This window comes from Phocoena phocoena, chromosome 3 (assembly GCF_963924675.1).
Source record: "Phocoena phocoena chromosome 3, mPhoPho1.1, whole genome shotgun sequence".
Lineage (NCBI taxonomy): Eukaryota > Metazoa > Chordata > Mammalia > Artiodactyla > Phocoenidae > Phocoena > Phocoena phocoena.
Window position 1 is genome coordinate 89,862,320 of NC_089221.1, and position 12,799 is coordinate 89,875,118.

The following is a 12,799-nucleotide window of genomic DNA, read 5'->3' on the forward strand; positions in this document are numbered from 1 at the left end:
AGTTAGCAGAAGTAAAAAAAAAAAAAATCAATTTCCAATTTTCAGGGCCCAAACATCCTGGAGAAGAAATAGAACAGAGCCCTGGCATAGCAAATAAAAGGTGTTCCTTCACTGGGTATGAGCCAAAACTGCTTATATTCTGTAAAATTTTCTGTGACCCAAAGAATAATCTAAGATCAAGTAAATCATTTCCAGACTTGTATCAGTGTCAAAATCTAACACAGAAAATAGTTTTAAAGGAGCTTACTGAGCTAACTTCCCTTGACAATGAAGCTTCTCAAATTCACAGCTAAATTACCAACTCCAGTTTTGAAATGTTTTTAAGAAGTAGGGTTGGATTTCTAGATTAATTTCTGGCAATTTTTAACATCTACTTAAAAGTGAATTTCATTTTTTAAACATTTCTCTCAGAGATTGATCCTGTCCAGAAAGATAACATATGAAACTTCTGAACTTTTCTGAATTAATGAAATAACTGATGGAATATCTCCAAATTTCAATAGAAAAAGAATGTCTATGATAAACAGTCAACATATTTAAGAAGCTTATGTCAAGGACTGGCAAACTATAGCCTTTTAGCCAAATCTGGCCCTGCTGCCTGTTTTGTTTGTTTTATGGTATGTGAGCTAAAAATGTTTTTTTTTTTACCTATTTATATTGGATTTTGCCTCTTAGTTTAAAAAACCTAACATATTTACTATCTGGCCCCTTAAGAAAGTTTGCAGACCCCTGGCCTACATCATTATTACTCATTACACATAACACTCACCTCAAAGTAGATAAGTTTTAAATATATATCCCCAGCCCTGATCACCATACTAAGCTTTTATAACCACTAACTGCCCACCAAACATTTTTAGATTTTCAGCCTCCTTTTAAAAATTATATTTTTATAACAAAATTCATCTGCCATATAAGTCCCTTTCTTGATTTTCTATCTAATGGTATTACCCTGCCCTTAAGCTGGAAACCACATATCTTTGACTCTTCACAAACTCTCCACTTTTAAGTCCTTTTTTACTTTCCATTCTTTCTGTCCAATGGCTCTTATGTCCTAACTCCTTTTTCTCCATTTCCCCTAACAAACCTTGGTTCAAGTGCTTTTCTCCAAACCTAGATTGAGACAATCAATTATTAACTGGTGTCCCTAAACTTAATCCCAAATCCCTCAACTCACTTAAAGAACGCATTCTGAATATCCCTATCACTTCCATTTATATCAAACAGTACATTTATAACATTACTCCAAAAATTTTCAACAGTTCCTCTCTACTAAAGCTGCATTTCATAAACTTAAGCCATTTGCCTACAGTCCTCACAATTTTTGCTACAGTTGTACATTAACACTGTGTCTTAAGGTACAGCAGTTGAGAACACAGGTTCTGGAGTCAGCTGGCCTGGATTTGAATGCACCAGTTATTAGCTGTGAAAAAGTTACTTAACCTCTCTGTACCTTTATTGCCTCACCTATCAGGTAAATATAATAGCATCCACTATCTCATTGAGCTCATTTGAGGAATAAATGAGTTAATATATAGAAAACATTCTAACAGTGCTTAGTAAATAATATCATCAGCAACTATTAACAAATCTTTTTTTTAAACAACGGTTTTTTTTCACTCAAATACATTTTAGTTATCTCTTAAGCAATATCCATAAAGTTCCAAATTTGATGTGCTAGCTATATTTTTTTTGATTCACACTAATATAAATATATAATGATAAAAATTAAAAACACTTGTCTGTGTGCCACTTAATATATTTTACCCTCTTTAAAAAATACTGGCCTACAGAAAAAAAAAAGTTTGAACTTCGAATGGCACTTATGATTTACTACATCCGATCCCAGTTATGAGTACATCCTTACATCCAACTCTTTCCTTCCAATATGCTCTATTCCAAGTGCTGTCCCCCAAATACGAATTTTCATCACAACTATTCCTCCCACCACCAAGAATGTCTTCACAATCACTTCACCTTTTTTCCCATTTCAGGACCAGATCACTCTTTCAAGACCTTCCTCTACAACACTGCTTCTTTTGTTTTTCAATTAATTCATCGACTAGCCTTCTTATTCGTTCAGTCTAAACCACTAAAGTGCAGCTGCTTCTTTAACACTGCTTTTAAAGGTATTTTTCTAAGTGCAAAATCACAGTTCCTTTTCCCAGAAAAGCATCTAAGGAGATCTGTCTCAATTGTGAAGCACCTGTAAGCTCTCGGAAGTTAAGACTGTGCTATCAAACGACTTTACATAGACAACTTTCAGTGATATCAGTTTATTTAAAGAGGGCCAATAATTAATCGTCTTTGAAGTACGTTCCCCAGAAATTAACATACATTTGTGATATAAGTGATAGAAAGTAATCAATAATTTCCTATTAATAATTCATTCTGAATGTTATTATCTATGAAAAATTTCAAACTTAATGTCTATTAATAATTTGTAGCTCTAAAAGTCCAAACTGGCTCAGAGGGCTAGTCAGAGGAAACTATGAATCGATGGCTAAGATTTTTTACTATGAAAAACAAAAAACCTACCACAGGCAATTTCTTTACTGAAGAAACAAAATACTACATTTAACATCAGGTGAAAGTTCCATCTACAACATACGATAGCCTTTTTCACCGTGGCAGTGGAACGCCACAATGGCAAGAGCAAGCTCTGAAGTCTGACAGAGTTTAGGTTAGGATCTGCTCAGTACTTACTAGTACAAGCCTGGGCAATGAATGAACTTCCCTGAGCTCACTTCTCCTCATCTGTAAAATGAGGATATTAATATTTACTTTTCAGGCCTACAGTGCTGTTTAAATGAATACCACAGATAAAATGTTTTGCACAATTTTTGGAAAATGGTAAACATTTAATAAAGGTAGTTACTTCTTTCATTATATAAGCGGTTTGCTTAGAAATTTCATTTGGATTTCCTACCAGCACACCACCATTTTCCTCTTTTCTCTACCAAAGAAAATCTACTTGACATCCTCTGGTCTTACTGAATAGCAGTATCAGCCTCCTGGTCACCCAACAGCTTTATACCAGAGGTCAGCAAATTATGCCCTGGAGCAGAAGCCAAATCCGGCCACCTGTCTGTTTTTTAGTGGCCCGGACGCTAAGGATGTTTTTTTCATTTTAAAATGGTCATACAAGTATCCACATAATATCCTCAATATTGCCTTTTGGTCCACAAAGCCTAAAATATTTACTATCTGGTCAAACTTTTAAAAAAAGTTTGCAGACCCCAAAGAAGATGCAGCAAAGAAGCATCGAACATAGGTCAATGGAAGAGAAACCATGGAGCAGAAAAGGGTGAGCAAACAGCTCAATGGTAGCACTGAAGTCAAAGAAAATGGGTAGAGAAAAAAATCAATTGGCTATGGAAATTGGGAGGTCACCGTTAACATGGGAGAATATAGAAATAATACAGGGAGTTAGATTTTGAGGCATTTAATAATAGTGGATAGTGAAGGAACAGAAGCAGAGTATGTGGAACATTTATTCTGAAAATTCAGCAGTGTCAGAGAAAATATAAACAGGCAAGTAGTTAAAAGAGGGAGCAAGATCAATGAAAGCTGCCCCCAGGATTTAGAAAAGGAACCCAGGAGTAAAGGTAACAGATATGTAAGGTGTCAGATATGACTGCAGGCACAGAATGAGAAAAGTCAGCTCTCTTCACTGAAGAAGAAATTTAAAATAGGAACCAATACCAACATATTCTAATATGTTAGTATGTTAATATGTATTCTGATGGAGGAGAGGAAAACAAGAAAGTTCACATTTAATTATTTCAGTATCTCCAGGAAAGCAGAGACAAAGTTATCCACTAAGAATGACAGGAGTATAAGGAACTAAAAGCAAAAAGAGAAAAGATTTTAAAATAACTTTTCAAGGAGAACAACCAACAGAACAAACAGGACACAAAATGGTCATGGACTAACGAGGACCCATTTATTCTTGATTATAAAAGCATATGAGTCAAACATTAAAAATTTTTCAAAGTAAAAACTAAAATACCACTGTGACTTTTATATGGTCTTTCCTTAGTACTGTCTCCCATTAACATTTAGAGGTATATGCAAGAGCAAAAAACTATAACTTACTCAAGTATTACACTCTTTACAGATTCAATTGTGAATCAAAAAACCTTTTTCACATAAATAAAATTATATGTGGTTTCTAGACAAAACATTTTATGTACAAATCTAGGTATAAATAAGATACAGAAGTAAAACCAGGCAAAAGCAACCTCTTATTCCCTAAGTCCCCCAAGGAATGGTTTGTTTGTCTTCTTTGATATTTATCACATCCACAAAAACTCAACTATATAGGAGCTTAGGGAAGAGTGAAGTTTTAGGTAATTTTCTTATCTGACCATCTGTGGATCAAAAACACTTTTGAATTTTATTGAAAATACTCTGGAAGGAAATTATATTAAAACATATTATATAATTCTCTGCATTTTCCAAAATAGTATACTAAACATAATCTAACAGTTTGGTACTTTTTACTAGTACTAACACTGAACTATGTTGTAATAAAGTAATACAAATGGAAGCTGTTCAAATCTATGTCTACTTAATTTTGTAAATAAGGCCCAAATGGTTTGGTTTTTTGGCTGTGCCAGGCAGGTTGTGGGACCTTAGTTCCCTGACCAGGGATCAGACCTGAGCCCTTGGCAGTACGATGGGACCTCCAGGGAAGTCCCTGGTTTTTCTTTTTGAATTCTGCCTGCCTTTTACAACTTTCTGATCTTTTCCCCTAGTATCAAAATATTGTAATCTATGACTCCCTAGCATGCCTGAGGAACAAAGTTATTTATCCCCAATTTACTCCTTTTAAACTTCTATGAACTTGGAAACAAGATATAAAGTGTTCCTAAAATATTAGAGCATGTGCTTAAAGATCTTTGTTTTGGTTGTTCATAGATGTTTTACTTGTTTGGAGATAGCGAGATCAGAGGAGCTTTCTTCATGGCTTTCAGCAAACATACAGGAGAGGAAAGGAGCTTAATTTAGCCTCATGATAATTATCTGTATATTCTGTCTTCCTCATAAGGCTGGTGAACACCAAGGCAACAGGAATCATGATTATTTGTATTTACAGAGTACCTGAAACAAAATGTGACCCCTGGGAGGATTTCAATAAATCCCTTTTAAGTATATCAAATTGTAATCAACTAAATAACCAATATTCTTTTTATTCTCCCAAAGTCATCAACAACAACAAAAAAGTTGTCCTGACATTTTTATCTTTGGTAAGGTTTTTTACCTTTTAAGCAAGGTTAAGGCCTAGGGACAAAAACTCTGCCAAAAAACCTCAAGTACTATAAGAAGTGGTTAAGAGATAAGAAGTGGTTAACCTCTCTTCAGAGCAATTAGGCCTAAGGTTAAAATGTGCTGGCATGGCTGAAAGGTTCTTTTAAACTCAAGATCTCGTCCTCAAACAGTTATTAAAGTTCTCAGGGTATATTTCAAAAGAGCAGGGTATTAACCTAACGCTCCGGTCTAATTCCAAGTCTGGTAATTATATGCTGCCTGTTAAAATTCCCCTTGCAGTTGTAATTTAATAAGGTGGCGTTCAGTTCTCGTCAAACAGCTCAGAGCAATACAACCAGCTACAATGCTTATCCCATGAAGTGTAATGTTTCAGATGTGATTAAGTGATCATTTAGAATACTTCAGGGAATCAGGCCGTACATTCATTAAAGTATTTTTCCAGTTGTAAAGAATAAACTATATACTTTTTAAGGGGCCAAAAATTCCTATACCTTGAAATGTCACAGTAAATTTTAGTTTATGTTCTTTATAAGAGAGTTCTGTAGTTATTATAATACTAACATGACAAGAAAACTCAAGTATATCATCTTCAAGTTTTACAAAGCAGAGAAAATGCAAAAATCCCTCACAGACGCAAAGCAGAAGCTATTTATACTTTCCTTCTCAAGGTACTGGTGAGAGAGTCACTGTGTCTCCCCATTTCTCCAATCTGCAAATACCAGAACTTAGGAGAACGACAGTAAAACATTAGGAAGAAGAACAAGTGGCAAAATGAAACTAAACAGGAGTGTACAGCTATGAAATTTCAACATTTATCTGGCGCCATATTAAAAGGCATCCTGGAACTGTGATCTCTTGCAGAGAGTAAGGGCAGAGGAACTGGAACAGTAGCACAGAAATAGAATTACTCCCCAAGATTGTACAGACTATTTAAATGAGGTCCTAAAATATATCTTAAGGCTTACAGATGCATATATAGGTAGAATCCTAGGTAGAATCATTATCCTTGATGAAAGCCTTAAAAAACAAACAAACAAAAAATATTAAGTGTTTCTGTCATTTCGATGTGTCTTAAAGAATACTCTAAAATTAGTTCCATCATTTAAGTACACCCAACTATAGGTTCTGTAAGTCAATATATTACTAAAAAGTTTCTATCAACTGTGTTTTTCTCATCTATACTCTGTTTATTAAAAAATCTGTCATTTTTCAGAGTACTGACATTATCAGTCAAGGAAAAAACTTATAAATAAATATACAAAGACAACACCCTATAACTCTTAAAAGGCCAGAATCATTCTAGGCAAAGAAAACAATGCTACTATTAACAACAACAACAACAAAAATCAATTTAAAAACGAAGAGCTGAAAACACTACCATTTACGACTGCAACGAAAAGAATAAAATATCTAGGAATAAACCCACCTAAGGAGACAAAAGACCTGTATGCAGAAAATTATAAGACACTGATGAAAGAAATTAAAGATGATACAAATACATGGAGAGATATACCATGTTCTTGGATTGGAAGAATCAACATTGTGCAAATGACTCTACTACCCAAAGCAATCTACAGAGTCAATGCAAACCCTATCAAACTACCACTGGCATTTTTCACAGAACTAGAACAAAAAATTTCACAAGTTGTATGGAAACACAAAAGATCCTGAAGAGCCAAAGCAATCTTGAGAAAGAAAAACGGAGCTGGACGAATCAGGCTCCCTGACTTCAGACTATACTACAAAGTTACAGTCATCAAGATAGTATGGTACGGGCACAGAAACAGAAATATAGATCAATGGAACAGGATAGAAAGTCGAGAGATAAACCCACGCACATATGGTCACCTTATCTTTGATAAAGGAGGCAAGAATATACAGTGGAGAAAAGACAGCCTCTTCAATGAGCGGTGCTGGGAAAACTGGACAGCTACATGGAAAAGAATGAAATTAGAACACTCCCTAACACCATACACAAAAATAAACTCAAAATGGAGTAAAGACCTAAATGTAAGGTCAGACCCTATCAAACTCTTAGAGGAAAACATAGGCAGAACACTCTATGACATAAATCACAGCAAGATCCTTTTTGACCCACCTCCTAGAGAAATGGAAATAAAAACAAACATAAACAAATGGGACCTAATGAAATTTAAAACCTTTTGCACAGTGAAGGAAACCATAAACAAGACGAAAAGACAACCCTCAGAATGGGAGAAAATATTTGCAAATGAAGCAACTGACAAAGGATTAATCTCCAAAATTTACAAGCAGCTCATGCATCTCAATATTAAAAAAACAAACAACCCAATACAAAAATGGGCAGAAGACCTAAACAGACATTTCTCCAAAGAAGATATGCAGATCGCCAACAAACACATGAAAGAACGCTCAACATCATTAATCATTAGAGAAATGCAAATCAAAACTACAATGAGATATCATTTCACACCAGTCAGAATGGCCATCATCAAAAAATCTACAAACAATATATGCTGGAGAGGGTTTGGAGAAAAGGGAACCCTCTTGCACTGTTGGTGGGAATGTAAATTGACACAGCCACTATGGAGAACAGTATGGACGTTCCTTAAAAAACTAAAAATAGAACTACCATATGACCCAGCAATCCCACTTCTGGGCATATACCCTGAGAAAACCATAATTCAAAATGAGTCATGTACCACAATGTTCACTGCAGCTCTATTTACAATAGCCAGGACATGGAAGCAACCTAAGTGCCCATCGACAGATGAATGGATAAAGATGTGGCACATACATACAATGGAATATTACTCAGCCATAAAAAGAAACAAAATTGAGTTATTTGTAGTGAGGTGGATGGACCTAGAGTCTGTCATACAGAGTGAAGTCAGAAAGAGAAAACAAATACTGTATGCTAACACATATATATGGAATCTAAAAATCAAATAAAAAATGGTCATGAAGAACCTAGGGGCAAGACGGGAATAAAGACGCAGACCTACTAGAGAATGGACTTGAGGATACTGGGAGGGGGAAGGGCAAACTGAGACGAAGTGAGAGAGTGGCATGGACACATATACACTACCAAATGTAAAATAGATAACTAGTGGAAAGCAGTCGCATAGCACAGGGAGATCAGCTTGGTGCTTTGTGACCACCTAGAGGGGTGGGTTAGGGAGGGTGGGAGGGAGGGAGACGCAAGAAGGAAGAGATATGGGGATATGTATATATGTACAACTGATTCACTTTGTTATAACGCAGAAACTAACACACCATTGTAAAGCAATTATACTCCAATAAAGATGTTAAAAAATAAATAAATAAAATAATTAAAAAAAAAACAACCAAGAGCCAAGTAAACTACCCTTTTTCTTGAGGGTGGAAAACAGTGTAAATATTTCATCAACTTCATTAGATGACATCAGGCCTAACTATAAAAAGCAAACAAAAGAAGCTTTTATTTTTGATTAGTGTCTATAATGGAGAAATCACAGCCAAATTAAATGATTTTCTTCAAAAAAGCAAAATGTAGTAAAAAATGCTTAGAAATACTACTTAACAATTCCCACTGGGGTCTAAGCCAGCACCCAGAAATCAAACACTTTCATATTTCTGTAGCAAAATGTATGAATACTTGAAAATAGTCCTCGTTTTAATTTAGATCTAGATCTGCCATCAAGTAAGTTCATATTAGGTCAGGTTTTGTTGTCAATTTCTGTTTTTAGAACTTTGCGGATTTTGGATAAAAGACTGTGGACCTAAACTGAAAAACAGAAATAAATCAGGCACAAGTTCTTTTTTTTTTTTTTTTTTAATTGGCCGCACGACACGGCATACAAAATCTTAGTTCCCCAGCCAGGGATAGAACCTGTATCCCCTGCAGTGGAAGTGCAGCATCCTAACCACTGGACTGCCAGGGAAGTCTCAGGCACAAGTTCTTAACTAACTTTATTCTTAGCTTAGAAAATAGTAGGTTACATAAATATTGTCTGCTAACCCTTGAAGTTTACAAACTTCAAGATAGCAGTAGAAATATTTTAATTGTTTCTACAAGTTACTTATACTATACTACGGAAGCTTAATTCATACATCCAATGAAAATCAAAAAGATTTTATTAACTTTATGATATGAAATAAAATATATAAAATGCATTCATATTCAAAAGGATAAATTTCTTCCCTTGTAGTACTTTCTAGTTATAAAAAACTATTTCTTTAAATTAATAAAATCTTGAAATTGCACTGTAATTGAGCATGGCAAGGGTTCCCACTAGCTTAAAAGGATAGGTGAAAGTGACTCTGGGGTAATGAAAAGTCAGCAGTTGGACAAAGAAATTCTCCATTTCTCTCTTCTTTCTGTTGTCCTACAGTTTGGAAAAAAAGGAATCTATGTAAGAGGAAACAGAATGCTTATTATAAGAAAAGTTATATGTTCTCTTGAAAATAGTAAATTATAGTGGTGAAGAACACAGAGCCTGGAGTTAGTCAATAAGTAGATAATCAAATTCCAGCTCCACCTTTTACTAGCTTTGTGACCTTAGGAAGTTAGTAAGTGCTCTTATGCCTCAGTTTCATCTATAAATGCGGAAAATAATAGAATGTACCACATAAAGTTGTTAATGAAAATTAAGTGCTAAACAAAAATAAGTAAAAAATAAACAGTGACAGGAACAGCAACAGGAAGAATAAACAGGTGATATTAGTAAATACTGGCAAAGTTAATGCAATATTACCAATCAAAATTTTCTGTGGTTTGAATCACTTTTTAAACCCAGACTGGCTTAGAAATTTTTTTAAATACAATAAATGTTTACCTTGCATTTTATTAACTGAAATACCATGAACGGAAATAATAAGTAGCTCTTTTTATAATAATGAATAACCATTACCTGAACTTATAATTTCTGTAAACTCCTGAAATCCCTCAAAGAGAGTTTCTGTGAAAAACTAACGAGTAGTTTACATGTATGGTTACCACTCAGTAAATAAGAATATTTGATAAGTCAAAATATCTAACTCACTGACCATGTCAGACAGCCCATCCACCAAATATCATGGTACTAGAAATAAACCACTTTGCTCACTAAATCATCTCACAAAGCACAGCACGAAACCTTACCTATCTTCATCTTTGTCATACAGTTGGTAATAATCTCCACAGCCATTCCAAAACGTGTTATCCACAACTTCTTGCCTTCCTGTGGCTCCATTTTCTGGTGTTATTTGGTTATCTTCTGTTTCTCTCTGTGTAACTCTTGCGAAAGGCAGATCCAAGAACATACAATCATGTTCTCCATCATAGTCATCACATTTTATTAAGAGGTCATCCGAGCCATTTTCCTCAACTTCCAAAGCCTCTCTCCACCTCTGAACACTTCTTTGTTTAGCCTCATGCCTATTAAAACCTGTTTCTTGGTCCACCTGGCTTGAACTTATCAGTTTCCTAACTTTGGGCCTCACTACCTGTTCAGGAGAACTTCCCTGGTTTTTGCCCCTATCACTGGTATTTTGCTCACTGCAAATATGCCTGGGAGCACAGGCTGAATCTTCAACTGAATTTTCTCTTTGTCTCTCCTGGCTAGTATTATTTTGTTGTTTCTTTCTAACCACTTCATCTTCAGAAGAGGACCTCTGAAATCCCTGATTGTTCTGATTGACAAACTCAGTATCACCAGTTGAACTTTTCACTAAAGGTGCTGAATCTACCTCTTCAAACTCATCTCTTAATTCACAGTTAAAAGAGGGAACTGTCGGTGAAAGACCAGTGTATGCCTCTACCTCTCCATTTTCCAACTCAAACACTGTATTGCCCAATGCTTCCTGATATCTACCACCTTCCGCAACGTCTGCAGAGAGCTGATGACTGTCATTATCCTCTCCATGTCTGCCATCTGGATCATAAGAGTCAGTATGAACCAATGTAATTCCATTTTGGACACTTGAAGCATTACAAACTCCTGAAGTATATTCTCCCTCAGAATGATTGTGAAGATCCGTACTGCTTCCTAAGGTCTCCCTGCCTTCCTCGCTATGATGTACTGCAGCAAAGGATGCACTGCTCTCAATGGTTTGATTCAATGCTGTATCACAAATGGGAATTTCTGCTTCAGTTTTTTCAAATAAAGGGTCATTGGGTAAAGAAGAATGAACTTGATCCAATGGACTGGAACCTTCATAGGGAACAAAAGAAAACATATTTAGAGGGGTTAATTTAGATAATGTTTTATTTAATAGTGACTCTTTAACTAGAAATCATACCAATTATTACTTATTTGAGAATATGAGTGAATTTCTCTGACAGGTGCTTATAGGCTCCCTAACTTAACTGGGAGGGCGGACTGGTTACCCTATGAGTTCATTTATGCCACTGTGTAGCCTCTTAATATCCTCTCCCTCAGATGTCTTCTGTAGGTTTTTCATCTAAATCCTAATACCTAAAACATTCTGTAAAAGACATTTAAAAGAGAGGCTAATGAGAGACTAACAATGAGAGGCATAAGTGAAGTCACAGGGCAACCAATCTGCCCTCCCAGTTGTTGGACGTTGCAATTCAGACTTAAATTACTTTATTACATGCAGTTTTTTTTTTACATGTAGATATTTTAAAAGGTGGTTATAATAGATATAAGAACAGGCTATATACAGACCTAACAGAAATGAGACTCTACTGTGTTTTATGTCAATTCAGAAGATTATATCTCAGTCCCTAGATACATAATATTACATTTCTATCCCCAAAATGAATTGTTAAAATATACCTACAATGAGTTAACTTTAACTATGTTACAGCTATCAGTGAAAAACAACAAAAGAGTCAATATGTTGGTTCTCTTTGTCATAGTTTGTCAGAATTCTGAGACAAGAGTAAAATCCTATCTACTCCACAAATTACTTTAAACATGACTATCTTTTACCATCACTAATGTAATAACAAAAAATGAAGATGCTAAGACCTGTTGGAACAAAAATTTATAAATAACTGAAGGGAAGTCTTATCATATCACAAAAAGGCTGCTTTAACAGAAGGACCTTAGGTAATAATTCAGATTCTTATATATAAATGACAGTTAAAAAAAAAAACCTAGAATTATCAAGTTTGCTCAGGACAAGAGGAAGATGACATTCCAGTCCAAAAATGTGTAGTTATAGTACATGGATACCTGCAAAATACTTTTTCAAACTAATGAATAATTAGGAAATTTTAATTAAATAACTATGTATTACTTGACATTTATATTTTATATGATTCTAAAAGAATCAACTTAACCAAGCTAAATTATTGAGATACAAATAAAACAAAAAGCTATTTAAATGTAATATGCAGGGAAAAATATACTCAGTTCACATTAAAAATTTTTTTGGATTGAAAGATGAAGAATTCCTCTGGCTGAAGGATGTGACAACATGTAATCACTGCCATGACAATGTAGTTATTGATTGGCCATATTCTATCTTTTTCTATGTTTAAATGTATACACTATTAAGTTAATAGAAAATTTTGAAATGAATTTCTTGATAGGAAATGTATAGCATTTATACTCAG

The 12,799-nt window shown here is 34.7% G+C and overlaps 1 protein-coding gene across 1 annotated transcript in view; it reads right to left on the bottom strand.

The window, feature by feature from the left end:
* The window catches only part of PJA2 (praja ring finger ubiquitin ligase 2), a 76,299-nt gene that overhangs the window by 35,410 nt on the left and 28,090 nt on the right, over positions 1-12,799 (bottom strand). Inside the window, exon 4 of the mRNA XM_065874205.1 lies at positions 10,376-11,426. Coding sequence (XP_065730277.1) covers positions 10,376-11,426 — 1,051 coding nt within the window. The remainder of the gene's footprint in view (positions 1-10,375; positions 11,427-12,799) is intronic.